At 40.0% G+C, this 25362-nt stretch overlaps 1 protein-coding gene across 2 annotated transcripts; it reads right to left on the bottom strand.

Moving 5' to 3' along the window:
• Positions 1-1344: 1344 nt before the first annotated feature.
• Positions 1345-24367, bottom strand: SEH1L (SEH1 like nucleoporin). 2 transcript variants are annotated; one of them, XM_079943301.1, is made up of 9 exons: positions 22553-24367; positions 19962-20012; positions 16728-16874; positions 13708-13919; positions 9043-9141; positions 7393-7533; positions 6367-6524; positions 4996-5146; positions 1345-2145 (listed from the first exon to the last, which is right to left on the bottom strand). In XM_079943301.1, exons 1-9 carry the CDS (start codon positions 22814-22816, stop codon positions 1944-1946), a joined length of 1425 nt encoding a protein of 474 aa, XP_079799427.1. In that variant the 5' UTR covers positions 22817-24367; the 3' UTR covers positions 1345-1943. The 2 variants fall into 2 exon arrangements, with proteins under 2 accessions (XP_079799427.1, XP_079799426.1); XM_079943300.1 differs by having other exon boundaries at positions 2134-3745; positions 22553-24360.
• Positions 24368-25362: the final 995 nt, after the last annotated feature.

The raw sequence follows: 25362 nt of genomic DNA, 5'->3' as shown, positions 1-25362 counted from the left end.
TAAACCTGCAGGTGTCCTCATCTGTAAAACGGGGATAATCAGAGCACTTGCCTCAGAGTTTCCTGTGAGGATGAAGTCAGTTAACTTGCATCTAGAAGAGCACTGGCACGTGGAGGCACTCAGCAACATTAGCTATTATCTGACCAACTGAAAAGGAAGAAGTAGTGAATTCCAAATCTCCAATTCCAGGAAGAGCTTGAAGTGGCCCCATGGCCAAGGGTACCTTCCGGGGAATTAGAAGAGACACCCGTCCAGTTAGGAAAGGCGGACGTCTCACATGGCTTCCCTTTACCAACTGCTCTGAGTGGTAACACCTCAACCTCCAATATCCAGCACCTTCTACAGTGTGACCACAAGGTATGCGTCCAGGTTAATCTCCCACTAGCTCCCCAAATGAACCTTGTTCTTTCATTGGACTAAAACTTAACCCTCTGCCTGCACACGCCCTGTTCTCTTCTACATTTGGGCCATCACCCTGGACTCCGCCCTCTTCCACTTTAAGTACTCCAACATGTCACAATCCCACATCCCTTCCAAATCCTGCTGACATATAAATCACTTTCTTTAATGCCTCCTGTACCGTTCAACCTTTTTTATGAAGCTGAATCCTCACTACCCTTTGTAAATTCTGTAAATGCCTTCTCCCACTAGAATGAATGTGTGCCGACTACCTTTCTGTTTTTTTTTTTACATATCCCAAAGTGTTTAGCACAGTATCTTGCATATAGAAGATGCCCAATGTTCACTAAATGGGAGGGCCTGTCTCAATTCATTACCCCATCCTACCCCACGTACCTTGATAATGATTGAAATCTAAAAGACCTGAATTCTTAATTCTGAGCTAGATCCAGACTTAAAGTGAGACCTCTTGCTTTGAAACTCGACTAGTCTACCGGTCTAAAACAAGTCCTTTAACAGAAGGAAGACCTTGCCTTAAATTAAAATACAATATACTTTATAAGCTCTTTATCCTTTGCATGTTAAGAAGCTCTAGGGGTTTGACAGGAAAGTGTCTATTGATAGGAGAGTGTCTTTGAAAATTAGATTATAAGTTATAATATATATTTATAACGACTATACCATCTGTGTGATCAGCTGATAGACACACGAAACGCTGTTCAAATAGCAGTTCAAATGTCAAGTAGACATTTGTTGATTCTAGATGTTAGTCTGCATACTAACTTTCTACCTTCTAAATAAATGCCATGATCATCCCCTAATTTCTGATTGTTTGGATCTTTTTTTAGCAATATGATATTTTAAGGAGATATAAATAAGCTTTACCAACCATCAAATAAACTACATTCTATTTTTATATGGCAACAGATTCATATCTTTAAAAATATATTTTATTAAATAATCTACTTGGAGAATAATTACAAAAGCTTTAAACAATAATTCCAAGTAGTGAAAGGCAGTTTCCTTTAAAAGAAAAAAAAAAAAAGACCAAACAGTCCATAATATGTTTTGCTGCTTTATACACAGGAATGATTTATTTTACAAACTAGTCAGTTGCAACATTAGCCTGTAAAAATCAAAAACATTTTTTATCATGTCTCAAAGGCAAAGTTAACTCTATAACGATATGCTTTCACATTAACCAGTATGACAAACCATAAGAAACTTAACGCCATAACAGTTCAAAATAAAATGTACAGAACAGGCACTTTGAAGTCAGCTATTGTGTGTAACTCTCACAGTTAATGTTATGTGTACACATCTCATATTTCATCAAAGGTTATCAACCAATGAAGCAAATATTCCTTTGATGCAGAAGCACAAACACATTTAGGTTCCAAACACCATGTTCTGGTTGTAATACATGCAAGACAGACCCTAAATTAGAAAAATCTTCTGAAAGAAAATGAAGAAAAACAAAAAGCCAGGAATGAAAGCATTTACAAGCACTTGAATAAGGCCTTTAAGTGTTAAATCAGTGTTTTTTAAACCCCTTCATTCTCAGGTAAGGGATTAAGAGGCCGAGAGAGAGATCGTCTGCGAGGGTGAGGATACTGGAGGCTGGCAGTGTCAGCATCGCAAGAGTGCTCTATCAGAGGAGGAGGAGGAGGAGGAGGAGGAAGGAGCTGGGCATAACTGGACCATCTCGATCCAGCCCGTGGGGAATCCAGAGGGGGAAAGAAATACCTGAAACAATGAAGACAGGAACAAAACACCAAAACAAAACAAAAACAACAGAAAAAAAAAAAAGAAAAAACAGAAGAAAAAGAGAAAAATAGTAAATACAAAGAGAACCAAAGAGGAAAAAACACATGCTAGAAAAAAAAGCTTTACTATATTCATGCCAAAACTAACGGAACATAATAGCAAAATCAAGACCCTTACTCAAATCAGGCTCATTTAAGCAAGTATAGAAACTTGAAAAAAGAAATACAATCTGTTAAACTTAAAATGTTAAAAAAAATTATCAGTATGAATGTTACAAAAAAGACATTAATTTTATAATTTAAAACATTTTCTAGTCTCTCAGAAACATATTGATGCTCTCCTGTAATTTACAAATCAAGTAAGCTTTTTCTTTAAGCAACACTTCACTTGTAGCAGCAGCACATTTTTTAGTGCATACATGATACTGAGGACCAATTCAGATAGACTTTCACATAGTATGGCCAGCTATTGCAACATACTTTTGAAGAAACACAATCTTTGAATGTACTTAGATGTTTTTCTGCAAAAAGACTAGTACAAAATTTTGATAAGTAAAAGGGCTCAAAAATATGTCCTATTGTTATTCTTCTGCCATTTTAAAACTTACCCGTAATACTTTAGCATTTTCTCAAAAAAAGATTTATAGCTTTGTTATCAGAGGATATGAACTAAATGAAGCAGCCAACAAAATTAAGAAAATCCTGGGACATGGAATGTGGAGGTTAACATGCATGCACAATTTTAGCAGAGTTTTATCTGCTTCTTATACTATGTTTCCAAATTTTGACTTGAAGGAAACCTTAAGCCATGAAATCACACCATAAAAATATACAAGCACATATTAGAAACATTTATCTCTTTAGTGAATATGAACTGAAAACTTACAAAGATGTTTTCATTTTACTTCTAAATTATAAATGAAGCAATACCAAATGTTGTTCGGCTACAAACTGTACAGTCAAGTTACTTTCACTACTACTTCTCTCACTCCTTCACTAATACTTTTTAAACATTACAAAGAAATAACAGAGTTGTACTGAATAATATCATGTATAAACCAATTCTACAAAAGGTAAACAAATTAGCACTCAAAACAATCTTTATGAAAAATATTCAATCTTCAAATTAAAATTATAAAAATTCATTTTAGCTTACTGTTTTAGAAAATAAAAGACATAAGTCTATATATAGTCTCCAGATGGAATAGAGTGATATTTTCCCTCCTCCCAACTAGCAATGAGGATGGTAACAATCCTTTAATTTTAAAACCCATGTTCATTTCAGAAACATTTCAAAAAATTGTTTTGGTGACAATGTCTCAACAAAAAGCCTCTCCATTTATATTTCAAAAGTTTCAAATAATGTCGATAAACTGGCTAGCACAAAAAAAATGATATACACTGTATTTTTAAAGGCCTTTTGGACTGCGTTTAGTAGTAAGCAGGCTGTTGGTGTATCTTGGGAGAGGTCAAACGGCGCTGGGGAAGGGGAAAAGGAGCTTGCTTCCCATTCCTGTGTGCATGCAACAAGCAGCAAAACAGCAAAGTTACTCCAGTTAGCTGGTACTCAGCTGTGCTTTCTGTTAAAGGACATAATACAAATGGAGAAGGGAAAATGCATCACAGATCTAACACACATGGTTATTGGCACAATAAGAACACATCAAAACTTCAAAGCTCTTTACAAAAGAAAGTGTGCAGTACAGGCAGCAACCAAAAACCAGATTTTTTTAAAAAAAATTAACACTAGTATCTTTGCTTCATGGAATAATCTTTATAATCTGATATCTTCTATGGTGACCTGAAGTTGTTTTCATGCAAATACTTAAAAATCAAAAAGCAGGACTCCTTTATAAAAATATAACAATACAAAAATAGTTAAGGAGGGCTTCCCTGGTGGCGCAGTGGTTGAGAGTCCGCCTGCTGATGCAGGGGACACGGGTTCATGCCCCGGTCCGGGAAGATCCCACATGCCGCGGAGCAGCTGGGCCCGTGAGCCATGGCCGCTGAGCCTGTGCGTCCGGAGCCTGTGCTCCGCAACGGGAAAGGCCACCACAGTGAGAGGCCCGCATATCGCAAAAAAAAAAAAATAGTTGAGGAAATTTAAAATACAATTCTCTTCTTTCATTTAAGTTGACAACAGGACAACCACGTGACAGTTTGTTAAGGCTATGCTTTGAAGTTTCCTAAATAGTATTCCAAATTATTCACAAAGGCATATTAAAATAATTTTACCTTACAAATTGAAATTTGAATATGAAAACAAAAGGACAACTCTTTAGATAACATTAAACATTCTTTGAGAATCTAAAATATACTAAAAATTCTAAAAATCAAGAACTCAGAATTTACCATATCCTCTTACAATCTCCATGAAAATTTTAAACACACACACAAAAAACATTTAATTTACTCACTTTTACAAAGCTTTAGTTTGTGTGTTTTATTTAAAATTTCAGCTTAACCTGACTCAAAGGCCACCCTACCAGCACTAGCAACACTAATGCTCATCTGGGACTACGATCCTCAGTACTGTCCCAAACTTCCTCTTCATCTCATTACTTCAAAGTTATATATGTTTCTGGAAGACCACTAAATTTCAGCATATAATTGAGTTTGTTTAACGGCCTCAGAACCTACCTGTAAATATTATGACCAAGTAATAAGCCAAATACAGAGCTACCAAAGTGCCTCCTTCTCTTCTAGTGCCACAGTTACGTGTGAATTTCTTGATTCAATCTTAAAATCCATGAAATAACACACCTTCAGTATGGCTACCAGAATGATTTAAAAAGAAGATAATTTCTAGTTTTCTCACAAAACAGCCTACCTGCCAGCAGAAGATCCATTTAATGAATTCTGAAGATTTGGTATATTTGAACCTAGAGAAGGATTTGAGTTTCCCTGCTGAGAGCTCCCATTGACAGGGCTCCCATTACCTTTCAGAATACCAGTACACTTCCAGTTGTCCATATAATTAGCTGAAAGGAAAATGGTCAAACTCATTAACATGACTAATACCTATGTTCCAGGGCACAAATCTACAATTAAAGAAATAAAAGAGACCTACAGGCTACATATCTCTCAGGATAAATGGTAAAGACATTTTTTTAAATGAAACACATATATCTCAATTTTAACAATTATTTTTTGAAGTTTTTAAAGAAATACTAATTTAAAAACAAAGCTCTCACCACCCATTTCCTTTCCTTACTAGATAAATATTAACAGAGACAATTCTCTAAGCTACCACATTATTACATTAAGTTAATATCAAAATAAAATTCTGTCTTCATTATAATGAATTTCAGTTCTGATGTGTGGGTAACGGAGTCACCTTCTCAGTTCAGCGAGTACAAGTCAAGTCCTCATGGATGTAGGTAACAGAACCTCTGGGGTTTGAGTGGCTTATCCAACTTGGCCTAATTGTTTGGATGCAAAACTGGTCACTGCAGACACTGAGCTCAGGAAATCCAAGTTAGGTAGGACAGGGCAGCAAAGACCCTGAGGAAAGGGACACCTGGGCTGGTTCTACCACAGCCTAAAGCTGACCACAGGAGACTCAGCCAAACTGCAGTTTGGGAACAGTAACTCCTCAGGGGAAATGAACGAAGCTGTAACTTCGAATCCTAAAGATGGGACGCCACCGACTAGAGTGGTACACAGAGCCAGTGGATAAACATCCGTGGAGAAGTGCAGACCACGCCACAGCACCCACAGTCTGTGTCGACCGTCCAGACCACTTCCTCTGCTTGGCATTTGTAAGAAACTTTTAGAATCAGTGGCCTCAAGATTCTCTAACTTTTGGGAGCTGTAGAGAAGAAGTGGGGAAGATACTGGAGTTTTCTTCTCTTAAGGGCTTGTTGGCTAAAGCAATTGTTTAATCAAATAAGAGATGACTATATCCTGGGTTTGTAGAGAAGTCCCACAAGTTACACACATAGCAAATGGTATCTTTGGAGGTAGTGTATATTCTGTTACAGTTAGTTTTACTTTGTTCCACATGGAAACGTAGACAATTCAATTAGTCAATTACTGCTATGAACTAGGTAGAATAATAAAGATTCAACACAATATGAGACATTAATTTAAAAGTAACTGTAGAAAGATAATTTTTTTCAAAATACTTCAGAGTTTACATTTCTAAGTGAAAATTCTAAAGTAGCATCATAAAGCAACAATTCCTCCAATGAAATCTTACCTTTCCACAACCTGACACAGCCATCATCTCCTGAAGATGCCAGCACTGTCCCTGTTATATTCCAACTCACTCGCCAGACCTGAGAATTATGATTATCAAACTGAGCCACTATATGGATTTCAAATTTTGTTGGCCCACCAGAGGAAGTAAGTTCTTTCCTGTTAATAAAAAAATTTTCCTGAGGAATTCTGAGTGTACACACACACACACACACACACACACACTCACCGTTCTAAATTAAAAAATACAAATGGTCTCACATACACGCCATATCAATGTCATATCCATACCTGCCCCCCAACCTCCATAGCTTACTGAGAGATGGGCCATGTCACTTTCACTTGATTCCCCAGTACCTGGCATGATCCTACCACATAAAAGATATTAAGTGACTAAAGAGGATTTTATTCCCCCCAAAAAGTTGAGGAATAAAAGAGATGACAATGATTAATTTCAAAAGAAAAAGTAGTAGGAAGGGAAGAATAGGAGGAGAGAAGAAGGAAAAAAGAAAAGAAAAAGAACAGAAACTCACAATTCCAAAGTTAAAGCTAAATAGATTATTCACAAGAATGTCTCAGTTCTAATTTAATTTTCCCTAAGTAGACTGCCACCTCTCATTCCTTCAAACATTTATAGAGTGCAATTATATTCAGAGGATCCAATTCATTTTAGTATCTGCCTAAATAAAACACAACTAAGAAAACATAAATCTCCTCTCTTGGGCTTCCCTGGTGGCGCAGTGGTTCAGAGTCCGCCTGCCGATGCAGGGAACATGGGTTCGTGCCCCGGTCCGGGAAGATCCCACATACCGCGGAGCGGCTGGGCCCGTGAGCCATGGCCGCTGAGCCTGCGCGTCTGGAGCCTGTGCTCCGCAACGGGAGAGGCCACAGCAGTGAGAGGCCCGCGAACCGCCAAAAAAAAAGAATCCATTCTTCAGATCACTGTTGCCTCTACACTCTCCTCCACAAATGAAAATAAGCAAGAGGTAAGAGAACTTTCAAATTAGTAATTGTTTCAAAAACTCACCTCACAGGCTTTAATGTAAAAATTCTCACGTCTTTGGTTGCTATGGCAAGAATGTGGAAAGACCGTCCCAAGTTTGGAGCAAAGGCAATATCGTGGACAGGATCCGTGACTGTCAGGAGGGTTTCAGCTTTTGCATATTTCCTAAATGAAAAAACAATTTACGTTAGAATTATCAGAAATGAAAATTTTAAAAATCCACATGTCTAGGTATCTCCATTTTCTCCATCTTGCTCACAATGAAGTAGCGTTTATCTCTGCAATATATAATATGTCCAGCCCCAATCCCCAGAAACTGTGAATGTGACCTATCGGAAAGGGCCTTTGCAGATACAATTAAGGATCTCAGGATGAGAGAGAAACAGACATTAGAGAAGAAGCCATGTGAAGACACAGGCAGAGATTGGAGTGATGCAGCTCAGCCACGGAACTCCTGGAGCCTCCAGAAGCTGGAAGAGACAAGGAAAGAGTCTGAAAGCAGCACAGCCCTGACAACACGTTGATTTCAGATTTCTGGCCTCCAGAACTCTGAAAAGAAACATCTCTTTTAAGCCACCAGTTTGTAGTAATTTGCTTTGACAGCCCTAGGAATGTAATATAACCTCCCAGGTTTCTTCCTTTAATTTTTTTTTTAAGTTTAGCTTAAAACAGAGTAACTAAAACTTAATTAGAATGAGATCTTGATTTGTTAGCCATTAACATCTTTTTTAAGAAAAAGGGTACCTGAATTCCCTAAAATTTGAGTGTAAAGAAAAAAGTTAAGCTGACAACAGCAAGAATTGAGTTTTTTAAGTGATGATAAAGGAAGCTACAACAAAGTCTATTTCCACACCTCGGGAGTGTTAAACTACCATCTGATCCTGTTATTCTCCAACTGAGAAGTCTTTCAATGGCTTCACATTACCCTTAAGATAAAAATTAAACGTTGAACAGTAGGTCTTGCAGGTATAAGCCTTCCAGATTTCTCATCACACTCCCTTTTACCTATTATGTTCCAAACACAGCGAAAATATATTGGCTCTCTCTCAACACATGCAGTTTTCTCCATCTGGAATGTTTTGCCCTCTTTGTCTGGCTAATTTCTACTCATTCTATGGGTCTCCATTTTTTTTTTTTTTTTTTTTTTTTTGCGATACGCGGGCCTCTCACTGTTGTGGCCTCTCCTGTTGCGGAGCACAGGCTCCAGACACGCAGGCTCGGCGGCCATGGTTCATGGGCTCAGCCGCTCCACGGCATGTGGGATCCTCCCGGACCGGGGCACGAACCCATGTCCCCTGCATCAGCAGGCGGACTCTCAACTACTGTGCCACCAGGGAAGCCCTATGGGTCTCCTTTTGAATGAATCTTCCTGGCCCCCTCCCCCTAGGCATAATCTCTGAACATCCTGATTCTCCCAGTTTATAAAATTCATCACCATTTTTCACCTTTTTTTTGTTTGTTTGTTTTCCCTTCATGACGGTACATACTGGGAGATCAATTACCTTTTCCTCTACACCACTCAATTTTATATTACCAGAGCAGAGAACTTAGCGTATCATAGGAAATCAGTAAATATGTGACAAATAATGCGTAACTGAGTTAATGAATAAAGAAATAACATTTTAAAAAATTAAATGCAATTCAGAACAATAACTTAACCAAAGCAGTACTGACCTGGTGTTTTCATTATATTCGAAAATCTGAACCTTGGCCATTGCGTTTGGGCTGCTGTCATCACTTCCTACAGCGATCATGGGGGAATGAGCACGAGAGCTAGAAAGGAAAAGTAAAAGATATTTTACATAATTATAAAGTTAATGCACATTTAGTTCAGAGAATTAAAAATGCGTTCAGCAGCCATGCAACCCACCAGTCAGCGTGTCACTGCAGACTAGACCCCTGCCACGCCCGGCACCACACACCCAGGAGGGGTACCCCTGAGTTCTCAGCCTGGGGACTGAGGACACTGGGCTTTCACCTTGTTTTTAACCACATTTTCTTATGGCTTAGAAAGTAGTCCTTTTCCCAAAACAAAAGGCTTCAAGCAGTCAATAGATTTTTTTTTTAAAGACACTTAAGAGGCGTTAGAATTTTTCTTTCTAAAAGATCTGGTCATTAACTATAGAATGAAAAGTAATTTTACGGTGACCAAATTCATGGCAAAAAGATTTTTACATGCTTCGTACAAAAAGAACCCCACCCCGACGGAGAAGGAAAAGTAGAAAAAGACCACCCTCAGGAAGGCATGCCTGTCATTCTCTAGTCTCCAGACTCATTTGTGGTCAACTGCGTTTTGACAAAGGCAAAAGATAAGCAATAAGAGAGTGAACTCCACTGACGTTGACTCTAGGTTGAATCTTTTTTTTTCATTTCTATGTCTAATGTCCTAGATATTGATTTCCTTTGCCTCCCCCATCCAGATTAAGTAATACCTCTATGAACATGACATAGAGGTATTGTTTAACCTTTGATCTTGATATTGTGATCTGCCAATTTCATAAAGCTGAAAACAAAATGCGATAATTAAAAAAAAACGTTTAGGTGTTTATTACTAAAGCATCTGATAACGACATCACCTAATGTAAGGAAAAAACCAGGTAGGGACTTCCCTGGCGGTCCAGTGGTTAAGAATCCACCTTCCAATGCAGGGGACACAGGTTCGATCCCTGGTTGGGGAACTAAGATCCCACATGCCTTGGGGCAACTAGCCCACGTGCTCTGGAGCCTGCACGCCACAATTAGAGAGAAGCCCAAGTGCTGCAACTAAGACCCGACACGGCCACAAATAAACAAACATTTTTTTTAATTAAAAAAAAAAAAGAAAAATACCAGGTAAACTACAAAGTCCTATAGTAATAAAATAAAATTACAAGTTACTTATTATAATTCTTGGCTATTCAAAGGGATGTAAATTATAGTAATTTCTATATCTCACAAAATTTCTTTTTTCAATGTTCCACAAATGTATTTATTTGATCAAGGACAAGTACATTTATAGTAATATATTCTAAAATTACTGAAAATATAAATTTTTAAAATATTCTAAAAATTAAATTGTGAAACATCCAGATAACAACCTGAATTAAGGATTATCTCATTTGTATATCCATAAATAAGATGATCACATTTAAACCATTTTCCAAATATGACTCATAATTAAACAGTGAGCAAAACCATCCAACTCTGACTGAATACAGGAGACTGATCACCTGCATCTCCTTCCTACGCCTCCATGGAAATGATGAAAAAATAACACTGTAACAGTGCAGAAATCAGAATGTGCCATCAGAAATCATGAAATCTGGAGGATTCCAGGAAGCAAAAGGAGATCAGACAGTTAAAATGCTAAGGGAAAAAGAGCTCAACAACTATCATTAAGGAGGAAATTCTAGCAGCTCCAACCTCTAATCAATAAGTAAATAACGAATCAATCAATCAACCAATAGTAATGAGTAATGGGGCAATCATGAATTGATTCATTTAATAATCTGCAATCAGAAGACCCCCATGGCTGGCAGCTGACTCTGCTCTAGGCTAAATAAAATCTGAGAAGGATCCTAGTGAGATGATTAGAACTTATGAGGAGAGATATGAACTTGAAATAAAGTAGCACTGCAAAGCCGGCAGGGAGAGGGACAAGAAAGAAGAAAATACATTAAAGTGCTCTATCCCCCAAGTCAAAACCTCCTGACTTTGGCAATTTGGGGGTAATGCCCACCTGCCAGCTCCGTCTTGGTCGCCCTACAAGGAAACCCTGCCAAACCACTCCACCTACTTAGTCAAAACTCAGCCAACCCCCTAAGTAAGAGAATGAGCTGTTAAGAAAACAGCATCTAACAGGAGAAAAATACCAACACCAGTTCTCTCTAGCAGCCATCACAGTCTCCTGTTCACAAATACATGAGCAAAGACTAACATGCACTTGAGAAAAAGAAGGAGTGTGACAGTTAAAGACCAAGGCATACAAACAGTTCTTTGAGGAAATAGATCTTTGAGAAAATATAAAACAGCCTACAGTCCACATCATATGCAGATTCTACATTTGTAAACTGACCTACTTGCTAAAATTTATTTGCAAAACCAAAAATCCAATACTTGGGGCATTCATGGGCCTTCCTGTTTCAGCTTTATGCTGAAAAACCAGTGCCTGCTTTGCACTCTATTTACCATCATGTTTTCTGCATTTTTGTTCTTTGTGTTGATGATTTCACTGTTTAAAATGACCCCCAAGCTTCCCTGCTGGCGCAGTGGTTGGGAGTCCGCCTGCCGATGCAGGGGGCACAGGTTCATGCCCCGGTCTGGGGGGATCCCACGTGCCGTGGAACAGCTGGGCCCACGGGCCGTGGCCGCTGGGCCTGCGCGTCTGGAGCCTGTGCTCTGCAACTGGAGAGGCCACAGCGGTGAGAGGCCCGTGTACCGCAAAAAAAAAACATCCTGGTATATAAATTTTAGAATTCTACTACCTTAAACCATACAAAGCAATTCCAGGAGTTTTAATGACCCAAGTGTGAAAGGCAAAACCAAAAACCTTTCAGAATACACTTGACAACATCAAGGTGGGGAATTTTTCAAATAAAAAAACAAAAAGCACTATAACAAATATAGAAAGACTGTTAAGTGTGGCTATATTAAAATTCAGAACTTTCTGCAGACTATCAAAAGTCATGATAGTGTCAAAATGACAAACCACAAACTCGGAGAATATACTTGCAACTCAAAGTAGTAATGCAAAATCCTAAAATCTTCCAGAAAGACTAGTCTTCCTACAAAAGATCCAGTATCAGACTGACCTCAGACATCTCACCACTTAAAGTTTAAAAGATTGAAGAATAGTAATTTGAAATTCTTACATTTGGAACTTGGCCGAAGTTCTAAAACTAGTCAAACTATAATTAAGCATGGAGAAAAATTAAGACATTTCTGGGTATGCCAGAATTCAGAAAGCTTGCCATCCATCCCATATAGGAAAAAAAGTTACTTTAAGAGGTATGTGACCAAAATGAAAACAAAAAATCCAAAGGCAACTCGTGATACGAAAATTGTGACAGCCAAGTATAACCCAAAAGTAAAGGAATCAGTAAAGAGAAAAGAGCACCCATCAGGAGTTAATGCCATATTATTCTGTGTGAACGAAAGTTTTCATGAAACAGATTACATTTATGTCTGTAATGAATATTTACATAATCTAGTCTTATAAATTTGGTTGCTACTTAATATTTAGAATCAACTTGTAGTCAAAAGATAAAGTACTTATATGTGTACTTAACACATATAACTTAATATTATTAAAAGTTTACAAAACATAAATACAAACATTGTAAATCTTGTCACTGTATAAGCAATATAACAAAATATTAGGAAATGGGAGGGTGAATGTGTGGTAGAAGCAAAAAAAAGCTGATTTCCCCTTTTTTAAAAGACAGGTGAGTCAATATATAGTCTAAAAATTGATAAATCACTAGAGAAATAAATATTTAAAATTAAGATAATTACCAATACAACTAAACAACTATTAACACTTCCACAAATAAAATACCTTGTCATACCTTCACAAGTGGAAAGCTTTGTAAATGTGCTGAAGTCATCTTTCACAGAATGAGTATAAATACTGTCTAAAGATAACACAGCAAGAACCAAAGGTATAAATAAATCATTTAAAAATAAAATAGTGACTACCAGAATTAAAATCTAAAAACAAAACTACTAACAGCATTTGTTTTTAGGGAGTAAGGGAACTTTTACCTCTCATTTTGTACTCTTCTAGATTATTTGAATTTTTTTATCAGGTGACTCATTACTCTTTTAATTTTAAAAAGTTTAATAAAAATCAACTATGATACAGTCTTAGAATCATACTCTATACAGCAGTTAAAGGAGTAAGGAAGAACTAGTTATACTAACACATGGGAAAATGCCCATGATGTATCTGTAAGTGAAAAAGGCAAATTGCATGAAAGGAAAATGTTATGTCTAAACATGTCTGTGTGTTTTGTGTCCACTTGTACATGATAGCATATACCTGTATTTGCATATATTTGTGTGTTTATAAACACACAAATTAAATATTTGTTATTAAATATTTATTTTATATACATGGAAAAAGTCCAGAAGGCGCACCAGAATATTTACAGTGGTTGGCTTCTTCTGTGGAGTAGAAATAGGGGTAGAAGACACATGACAGGGTGGAGAAAGGAGAATTTTTATTCTACATAATATACATTTTAAAAAATAATGAACAAGACTACTTAAGAAAAGCATTTTCAAAAAAAATAAACCATCTGATGCTAAGTGTAATAATTACTAGGCTTATATCACCAGAGGATTGCTGTGTAAGCATACCTTGAAGGGTTCCAAGAAATACAACTACAGCTTAGCTTGCATGAGATCTCATGTTGCAGAGACCACTGGCTGAGATTCATGACGTCTGGTGCCTCGTAGATTCTGACTATACCATCTGCTGAGCAGGTTGCTAACATAAGACCCATATGCTTAGGAGCAAATTTCACGTCGGTAACAGATGTTCTGCTGTCCACTAGTGTTGTCCTCTTGACCTGAAAAAAAATTAACAATTTAAATTAAATACAGGGACTTCCCTGGTGGCGCAGTGGATAAGAACACACCTGCCAATGCAGGGGATACGGGTTCGATCCCTAGTCTGGGAAGATCCCACATGCCGCGGAGCAACTAAGCCTGCACACCACAAGGAAGAGTAGCCCTGCTCGCCACAACTAGAGAAAGCCCTCGCGCAGCAACAAAGACCCAACACAGCCAAAAATTTAAAAAAAATAAATTACATCTTAAAATAAATAAATTAAATACAAAAAAAAAGGATGGCAGAGTGGAAGGAACACAGGCTCTGAAATCACACAGAACTCCTCTGCCACTTACTAGGTATATAACCTTGAATAAGGTATTCAAAACCTGTGTGGGCCTCAATTTCCTCCAAAGCACTTAACAAAGTACCACATACACAGCTAGCAATCAGTAACAAACCAGTGACCTATAATCAATTACTCCCTCTATGGCAGAAGAAAGAAGGCCTTACGAAGTCTAACTTTATTAAATTAGGTTAAGTACTCTCTTCTTAAGCAGATAGGTCAGTAAACCAGAAAATGTTAGAATTTTCATATGAGCAGTTTTGTCATACAAAGCAGGCCGCAAAGTAAAAGAATTAAGATTCTTTAACAGCAGAATGGAAGGTGTGAAACTTCTTCCATCAAATGTAAGTGTTAGTCCTACTCAGACCGCTACCATCCACTTTTAAAAGAAGGCATGTAGTAGAGACCAAGCGAATGGTACGAAGCTGGCATTCTGGTAATTAGAGAATCCCAGCATAGCATGTACCAGTTACTGTCTGGCACCTAGATGAGATGATTTTTGACTGAAAATGTCAATAAAATTTAGAAATCAAGAGTTTACTGTCTATGGTTACTAAAATACATCTTAAGGTGTCTGAATATCAAAAGAATATCAAACTTCAAAGATAGCAGAGCATCTTTGCAAACTTTTGTCTAAAAACACCACTGAATAATTAATAACACGAATGCTGAAATATTAAATGTATTAATGACAGTGGATTTAACTAAAGACAAATAATTAAGTTCGAAGAAAAATCCTTTCTATGCCACCACTCCTAAACCCAACCTATAGGATGCTAACTGATCCATCTCAGACTGACTGCTAGAAAAATCCTTTCTATTCAAGAAATGTCTCTGCTCCCCTGCCCTTAAGCAACTGTTTGCCTGAGGAAGGCCCCGGTGCAAAGGCAATGAGGCCAACCCCTCCCATCATTTGAAAAAAAAAATGTCAAACAATATGAATAGTATGCAAGCTACAAACCTACAGTAATTAAAACAATTTGTTATGGCCTAAGAATAGACAGACACCAATGGAATAGAGTCCAGAAATAAACTCTCCATATATGGTCACTTGATTTTCAACAAGGATGTCAAAATCATTCAATGGGGAAAAGGCAATCTTTTCAATAAAAGGTGTTAGAAAACTGGATATTGACATGTAAAAGAATGAAGTTAGATACTTACCTTATACCGTGTACAAACATTAACTCAATATGAATCAAAGACCTAAACATGAGAACTAAAATTACAACACTCTTAAAAGAAAACTTTGGGGAAAAGTCTCCATTACAATGAATTTGTCTATGATTTATGATACCAGAAACACAAGGAAACAAAAGAAAAAAATAAACTGGACTTCATGAAAATTTTGTGCACCTACGGACACTATCAAGAGAGTGAAAAGGCAAATCACAGAATGGGAGGAAATATTTGGAAATCATATATCTCTTAAGGAATTAATATCCAGAATACTTAAAGAACCCCTACCTACAACTCAACAAAAAAAAAAATGGGCAAAGGACTTGAAGAGACATTTCCCTAAAGAAGTAAAAGTTTCTGGTAACAATTCCAATTCCGGTGGGGGTGGGGGGTAGAGGCTGTTCCCCACATAATTCTGACACCAGCAGGGTGTCCAAGGAGAATTCAACTCAATTTTGACACTAACTACCCGGAGATAGCGTCAGATTCCACGAGCTCAGAGTTCAGTCCCACAAGACCACCCTTCTTCAGATGCCAGTCGAAAACCCAGGTTGTTATCTGTGCTTCTGACTGACTGGTGTAACTCAGGGACAGTCACATGGAAGAGACGCACAGGCTGGGGACAGGTACCCAAGGCTGGGGACAGGTGTGGAGCTTCCACGCCCCCTCCAGGCACCACTCTCCCCAAATCTCCAGGTGTTCACCAGTCCAGAAGCCTCCGAACCCTGTCCTCTAGGGAAGGGGTCCCCAACCCCTGGGCCATGGACCAGTCCCGGTCTGTGGGCTGTTAGGAACCGGGGCGCACAGCAGGAGGTGAGCAGCAGGCAAGGGAGTGAAGTTTCGTCTGTATTTACAACCGCTCTCCGTTGCTCACATTACCACCTGAGCTCCGCCTCCTGTCAGCATTACGCTGAGTTGTATAATTATTTCATTATTTTATTATTACAATGTAATAGTAATAGAAATAAAGTGCACAACAAATGTAACGTGCTTGAATCATCCCGAAACCATCCCCCTTTGCCCTCCCCGTGGAAAAACCATCTTCCACGAAACGGGTCCCTGGTGCCAAAAAGGTTGAGGACAGCTGCTATAGGGGTTTTATGGAGACATCATTACACAGGCGTGAATGACTACCTCATTGGCCATTGGTGACTACATCAATCCCCAGCGCCTCTCTCCTCCCTGGAGGTCAGGGTGGGTGGGACTGAAAATCTTACCACCCCGAAGTGTTCTTGGAAAGACCACTGCTCCTCGGGTGCTCATGTTCCCCACCCACCAACCCACCACTAACAAATGTCTCACCCAATGGCTCTGTCCACGCAGTTTATCATTTGATTCTCCTACTATTTCTTCCCAGACAGCAGCTGTTCGGTCAAAAGAACAGGAAGCCAAAACCTGTCCAAATTCAGGATGGGCCCATGTCACACGCCACACAGATCCACTATGTGTCTGAGGAATTAAAAAAGCAAAAAATGAAAAAAGCTGAGTTTAGTCACTTGAAGAAACAGAATACAGGTATTTTTACTTCAACAAAAGGAGAAAGCTATTCAATTTAACATTTAAAAAGTTAAATTCTAGGGAATTCCCTGGTGGTCCAGTGGTTAGGACTCCACTCTTCCACTTCAGGGGGCATGGGTTTGATCCCTGGCCGGGGACCTAAGAGCCTGCATGCTGTGCAGCGCAGCCAAAAAAAAGTTCAATTCTAGCACTTTTAACGTTTAGAAGATACTCTGTACTTAAGATTGCAGCCCTTCTAGAGTCAAATTCTTCTAACATTTTACTAATAAAGAAAAATCCAGCTGGATAAAGTTGACCTCTTTCCGTGCTAATGATAGTTGGAGACTTGGTTCAGAGTTTAGCCTAACAAAGCTTTTAAACAGAGATTCTATCAGTCCACTGTTTTTTTTTTTACTTGCAAATTTCCTCTATAGGAAACATCCACCTGATAAATAATAGTAATCAAAATTATATGCTTCAGGGCTTCCCTGGTGGTGCAGTGGTTGAAAGTCCGCCTGCCGATGCAGGGGACACAGGTTTGTGCCCCGGTCCAGGAAGATCCCACATGCTACGGAGTGGCTGGGCCCGTACGCCATAGCCGCTGAGCCTGTGCGTCCCGGAGCCTGTGCTCCGCAACGGGAGAGGCCACAACAGTGAGAGGCCTGCGTACCGCAAAATAAATAAATAAATAAAATAAAAAAATTATATGCTCCAAAAGCCTAACAGTATAAGAAACCATAGCAACAAAATGCTTAAATGATTCTGATGTCTGGCTAGACAATGGACTATTCTAGGAAAAGAGGCAATGAGAACAAATATAGAGAAGTCCAAATCCTTGTATTCTGAGGAAATAATTTAAAGTTCAATAGCATTATCTTTATAGATGAAAAATGTCAAATTAGTTCAAATTTCTATTATCCAACTTTTTGTTGACAAAAAAAAAGGCAGAAAAGTCTTAAAGCATTTCACATCAACAGAATTCATTTGTGCTTTCCAGTAAAAATAATGTATGACAACAAGCACCAGTCCACCAATGATGCTTACAAAATCTGTTTCAATCTAACACTTTTATACTCAATAATCTCAGAACACTTTCATAATCCAATAATTTCTACATGGTAACAGTGTCATCATCCAATGGTAAACTTTGCACCACCCCCCTTTTTTTTTTGGCCGTGCCATGCGGCATGCAGGATCTTTGTTCCCCGACCAGGGATTAACCCATGCTCCCTGCAGTGGAAGCACAGAGTCTTAACCACTGGACCACCAGGGAAGTCCCTGCACCCTTATTTTATTTTTTTTGCGGTACGTGGGCCTCTCACCATTGTGGCCTCTCCCGCCGCGGAGCACAGGCTCCAGATGCACCGGCCCAGCGGCCACGGCTCATGGGCCCAGACACTCCGCGGCACGTGGGACCCTCCCGGACCGGGGCACGAACCCGCGTCCCCTGCATCGGCAGGCAGACTCCCAACCACCAGGGAAGCCCCTGCACCCTTATTTTTTATCCTTTGTTCTGTCCAGTCTTTTTCATTTCACCTTTCTTATTTTTACAGGCTATTAAGTAAAAGATGCACTAGGGCACTGAGATTCTGCTAAATGTTAGATTCCCAGTAAAGCACAATCTAACTAAAGAATAAGGATTGCACAAAGGTGTTCATAACAATAAAAAGGAAACAACTTAAATATCCATCAGCTAAACAAAATAGGGTATATTTGTTGTTATATTTGTTTTGTTGCTATAGTTATGTTTAAAAACAAACCAAAGTACTTATGAAACATGCTGTTAAACTAAAAAGCAAGAAATACGAGTCTCCTTTTGGAGTGATAAAAATAAGTTTTGGAACTAGACAGAGGTAGTAATTGTACAACATTGTGAATGTAATAAATGCATTCACATTTATTTGTTTACTTGAAATGGCTAATTTTACGTTGTGTGACTTAAAAAACGGGGAGAGGACAAAAGATTTGAATAGACACTTCACCAAAGAAGATAAATGAATGGCAAATACGCACATGAAAACACTATCAACATAATTAATCATTAAGGGCATACAAATTGAAACCCAGTGAGACACCACTTCACACCCACTAAGATGGCTATAATCAAAAAGACAGACTGGAACCCTCATACATTGATGGTGGAATATAAAATGGTGCAGGCACTCTGGAAAAGAGTCTGGCAGTTTTCAAGAAAGTTAAAACATACACAGCCCAGCAATTCTATTCCTACATATCTAAGAGAATTGAAAACGTTTGTCCACACAAAGACTTGTATGGCATGTTCATAACAGCATTATTCATAAGTGCCAAAAACTAAAAACAATCAAATTGTCCATCAAATAGTGAATGAATAAATAAAATGTGGCTTCATCTATACAAGGGAATACTACTCAGCATTACAAAGGATCGAACCACTGACACATGCCACAACATCAATGAACCTCAAAAACATGCTAAGGAAAGTAGGCAGAAACAAAGAACTACATACTGTAGAATTCCATTTATATGAAATGTCTAGAAAAAGTAAAACTATACAAATAGTTCAGTGGTTACTTGGGGAGTACGAGGGAACGAGGATTGACCCCAAAAGGCACAAGGGAAACTTCAGGGTTGACGGAAGTGTTCTAAAATTAGATTATGGTTATGGTTGCATAACCGTGTAAATTTACTAATACTCGTTGAACTGTACATTTAAAATTGATGATTCTCAAGATACATAAAAATGTACCTGGGTAAAGCTATTACTTCTAAAATACAAGAAATAAAACTACGTACAAAACATCACAACTATTAAAAAATATATAAAGGAAAAAGGTAAGAAATACTGAGATGCAAAAAATAATTAGGTTAGAATGATACAGAATTTCAAATTTCTTATTCTTAAATATTCTGAAGTGTATTTGTTACTTTAATAGTGAAAAAAATGTAAGTAAAAGATATAAATTTTACAATTCTCTCAAAGCTGAACAGCAAGTCACTAATGCTACTAAATAGTAAATGTTTCAATTCTTTCAAATCACTGTAAAAATAAATACTAACCTTCCAGCTAGCAGTGCAATGCCAATCCCCACTTTCACTTTTATCCCAGACCTGTAAGAAAAAAGATATTTTATACCAAGAATTCCTACAAATTAATATGAAAAACATAAACATTAGTCACTATGAGGGCAAAGGAGGGGAACATAAATTCACAAAAGAAAACAATCAGTAAGTAAACATTCACTCATTCAACAAAATATTTATTGAGAAACTTGGATACATCAGGCACTGTGCTGAGCACTGGGGTCAAGGAACCTTTGCTCTACTAGTTAATGGAGACAATATCAGTTACAGTCAAGTCTGGTTACTTATAGCCATTATGTCCTAGTTATGTCCTAGAATGTCACTGTAAGCAGTAAATTGGCGAATACCAAACCACTCCTCCTGAGAAAAATATTGATAGGTGAGATTCACAGGAGCATCTGGTCACAATATATTTGTCAACCAATCGATACATAACCTTGTTTTATGTGTGTATGTTTAAAAACACCGTATTTGGTATACATTATTGATTCAATAACACTGAACTCACTGCCAACAGTAGCATAACTCACGTCTGAATGAAGCTTCCCTAACACACACTTTCTCCATTGGGCACATCACAGCCTTCTTGCTTGTGGGAACTCTATGCAGCACTACACTTGGGGACCACTTCAGACAGTGGAAATCACCAAAAGAAGAACAAAAATGTGAAAAATGTGACACTAAATAGACAATGAGAAGGATGCTTGTTTACATTATGAAAGCCTGAATCATAAGGCAGAGTGTCACCTGTCCAACCTCAGCTGGGAATGCACATCCGACAACTCTATAACATTTTTTACTACCCAGCTCATGTCAACAAACAACCATAAGCATTGATTTTGGGGTTACAAATAAATTTTAAAGAATAAGCAAATTCACAAATACAATATTTGCAAATAATGAGGATCAATTGTATATATAACAAACAAAAACAAAACATTCAACATTACTACCAACAAAAAATACAGATTACAATAAGACATTTTAACCTGTGTTAAAAAAGTGTAATGATAAACAGTATGGTGGCTCCTCAAAAAACTTCGAATAAAAATAGAATTGCCATGTGATCCAGCAATTCCACTTCTGGGTCTGCACCCCAAAGAGTTGAAAGCAGGGCCTCAAGGAGATATTTGTTCACCCACATTTATACCAGCATTATTCACAACTAAAATGTAGAAGAAACCCAACTTCACTGACAGATGAGTGATAAGTAAAATGCGGTATATGCAATATATATTTTTAGCCTTTTAAAAAAGTTTTTAAGTTTAAACATTCCCTTTTTCACAAAGGAAATTATGACATATGCTACACGTATGAACTTCAAAACATTATCCTAAGTGAAATCAGCCAGTCACAAAAAAGACAAATCCTGTAAGATCCCACTTAAATGAGGCCGCTAGAATAGCCACATTCAGAGACAGAAAGTACAAGGGTGGCTGCCAGGGGCGGGGGCCGGAGGGACCGGCTAGTTATGTTTAACGGGGACAGTAAGAAATGAGAAGGTTCTGGAGATGGAGGCAAAGATATGAACATACTTAATACCCCTGAGCTGTACGCTTAAAAATGGTTAAGGTAATAAATTCTGTTACGTGTACCTTACCACAATAAAAAATAATTAAAGAAAAAAAACTGCAATGATAATGCCCGACACGGACAACTATCACACTGATACTCTTCACCAGCAGTATTGTAACATAGTACAAACCTGCAAAAAGCTAATTTGCCAATTACTCTCAAAAACTTTTAAAATATTCACTAATTTCTCTACTGTAATGAGCCTAAGGAAATCATCCAGAAAACATAAAAAGCTGGATTAACGAAGATTTTCACTGCAACACCACGACAGACAAAAGCTCCGTACTGGACGACCCACTAGGTCCTAGTGACTTGGAGGCTGAGTTCTACTCGGATAAGGAAACCCACTCGGTTAACGGACGCTAATTATTGCGACACTCCCACGGCGGGGAGGGCGGAGGGGTGGGTGAGAAAACCTGGGCCTCGCAACACTTGCAGCCCGGGAAGTGGATTCCGATCCGCCCGCGAGGACGTCGCGTACGGAGCAGACCGGCCGTGCGGCTCCCCCCGCCCCGGCACTTCTGTGAGGAGCGGGCGGACGGCGGGGAGGGGTCCCGGGACCCCGCTCCGGATGGAGGGGCCGCGGTGCGCGGGGGCCGGCTCACCCCACCCACTGTGCCGGCGCCCCCGCGACCCGGGTCCCAGCCTGACCAACGAAGAGCAATGCCACGGCACCCGGGGCCCAGCCGGGCGGCCCTGGCGAGTCGACCTGCCCCCCGCGCGTTCGGCCTCCCCCGCGACAGGAGCGCGCACGCCGCCATGACGCACGCACGCCCCCGTGACGCACGCACGCCCCCGCAGCCGCGCGGAGGCGGCCCAGGCGGCGTTGACTCCACAATAACTAGGAGGGCGCCCGCCAATCGGCCTGGGCTCCGGACCTCGTGTCCGCAGCGTGCCTCAAGTCGGGAAGAGTCCACTCTCCACGCGCCCCTCCGCTCGGACAGCGGGCCGCGCACCCTCCCGCCTCCTTCCGGGCTCGGCCCCGCGCGCACCTTGACGCTCTGGTCACTGGAGCAGGTGGCCATCCGCCGTCCGTGGAAGTCGAAAGACACATCGTGGATGAGATCTTTGTGGTCCGCCGCGATGCTGCGCGCCACGAACATGGCTGCGCCAGCCCCTCCCTCCTCCAACAGGACGGCGCGGCGGCGCGCGGACCACAGCCCACCCGGACCTGGCTCCGGGGCGCGCACCGCTGTGCTTCCCGCGGGCCGCTCGCGCGCCCCGGCTGCGCCGCGCCCCGCCCCCCGGCCCATCATACCCTGCGGGACCCCGCCCCCGCCCCGTCATACCCCGCGCGGCCGTGGCTACTGGACTTCTTGGGACGCCGGTTAGTCTCTTGGATGCGGCGCTGCCTGTACCCTGAGGAGAGTTAGAGGACTCTCTGACCAAGTGTGGAAATTGGGGAGAATGCGAAGGTTAAGACTGTCGTCTGCGGGCCTCGGCCCTGAGTCAGTCTCGTCCGTGTTTGGGCGTGTGTCCCCGGGAGACGGGCCGGGCCGGGCGGGAGTGGGCGCGGAGAGTGGGCAGTGCGGACGGGGCGTGTGTCCGGGGCTGTTCCGGGCGGCCGGAGCGCAGGCTCCCAGACGTAGCGGGTGGGCCCGGCCGTTTCCCGCCCCCCACACCAACCCCGGGAGGTGCGGAAATGGCTTAGCCTTGCTGTTAGTTCCTTCACTTGCCTTCCCCCCTGCGCCCCCCACTAAAAATAGTAAGATTTTATTGGTACTTTCAGAGGCAAACTCCCAAACCTGTGAGCTGCAGGTATGATAACTAAGAACTACTGTAACTGCTCTGAGGTCAAAGACACTCATTTCCAGAGAAAGTACTATCTGTGAAGGTTTGATAGATTTATAAAAGCTCCAAACCTTAAAAAACTTTGTATAAGTGAAGTTTAGAGACAGTAAACACAGCGGTTGTTGCCAGAGATTATCCGGGTGAGAGGTTGAATAGGAGGGATTTTTTTTTTTAAGAGACTTCATTTTTTTAGAGAAATTTTAAGTTCATTGCAAAAGCTGATCAGAAAATACATAGAGGTCTCATATAGGCAACTACCCTCCCCACTCAGTATTAGCAGCGCAGTCGTACATTTGTTACATAGCATATTACTATCACCCAAAGTCCATAGTTTACCATGGGGTTTGCTCTCAGTGTTGTACATTCCGTGCATTTTGACAAATGCATAGGGACATGTATTCACCGTGGTAGGGTTGTACGGAATGGGTTCACTGCTCTAAAAATCCTCCGTGCTCCACCTAGTCATCCTCCCCTACCCCCATCCCTCAGTCTTGGGCAAACACTGATCTTTTCACTGTCTCCATAGTTTTGCCTTTTCCAGAATGTGCTATATAGTTGGAATCATACAGTATGTAACCTTTTCAGATTGGTGACTTTCACTGAGTAATATGCGTTTAAAGTTCTTCCATGTCTTTTCACGGCTTGATAGCTCATTTCTTTTTCACCCTGATTAATGTTCCATTGACTGGATGTATCAAAGTTTATCCATTCAACGTCTGAAGGACCCATTGTTTGCTTCCAAGTTTTGGCAATTAAGAATAAAGCTGATACAAACATCCATTTGCAGGTTTTTGTGTGGAGATAAATTTTCAACTCCTTTGGGTAGATACCAAGGACCATGATAGCCTCCTCATATGGCAAGTATATGTTTAGTTTTGTAAAAACCCTCCAGACTGTCTTCCATAGTGGCTGAATCATTTTACATTCCCACCAGCAATGAATTAGAGTTCCTCACCAGCATTTGGTGTTATCAGTGTTCCAGATTTTGGCCATTCTAAGAGACATGTAGTGGTATCTCATAGTTGTTTGTTTTAATTTTCATCTCCCTCATGTCATGATATAGAACATCTTTTTATATGCTTATTTGCCATCTGTATATCTTCTTTGGTATCTGTTAAGGTCTTTGGCACATTTTTAAATCAGGTGGTTTTATTTTCTTACTGTTGTGTTTTAAGCGTTCTTTGTATATATTGGATAACAGTCCTTTATCAGAAGTTTTTTGTTGTTGTTTTTCGCAAATATTTTCTCCCAGTCTGTGATGTGTCTTCTCCTCTTGACCATTTCTTAAAATTACATAATTATTAGGCTGTTTACTGTAAGAAATGTCTTACAGTACAGGAACATACAAAGGAAAAAGTTAAAGTCCCCATTCACCCCACAATCTAATCTCCCTGCCTAAAGAATATGATTGTTGCTGTGTATGCCTCCACACATTTTCTGTGGGATTATAGAATACAAAGCATACATGTGTACCTAGTATCAGAAAGTTTGTTTGGATTTTTTAAAGTAAATTTACTAGCTTTTGCTTTTTAAAAAGTGTCTCGTATGTCTTAGACACCTTTCCACATGGGTCTAGTTCATTCTTTCACTTTTTAAAAAAAAATATTTATTCATTTATTTAATTTTTGGCTGCATTGGATCTTTGCTGCTGCACGCGGGCTTTCTCTAGTTGCAGTGAGCAGGGGCTACTCTTTGTTGTGGGGCTCAGACTTCTCATTGTGGTGGCTTCTCGTTGCAGAGCACAGGCTCTAGGCGCGCGGGCTTCAGTAGTTGTGGCGCATGGGCTTCAGTAGTTGTGGTTCGCGGGCTCTAGAGCGCAGGCTCAGTAGTTGTGGCGCACGGGCTTAGTTGCTCCGTGACATGTGGGATCTTCCCGGACCAGGGCTCGAACCCATGTCCCCTGCATTGGCAGGCGGATTCTTAACCACTGTGCCACCAGGGAAGCCCTCTTTCGCTCTTTTTAACATATACATTCCCGAATACGGACCAATTGTGGTTTATTAACCATTCT

This window comes from Stenella coeruleoalba (genome assembly GCF_951394435.1).
Source record: "Stenella coeruleoalba genome assembly, chromosome: 14".
Taxonomy (NCBI): Eukaryota; Metazoa; Chordata; class Mammalia; order Artiodactyla; family Delphinidae; genus Stenella; species Stenella coeruleoalba.
Note: the sequence above shows the minus strand (reverse complement) of the source record. Positions and strands in the feature narration are given on the sequence as shown.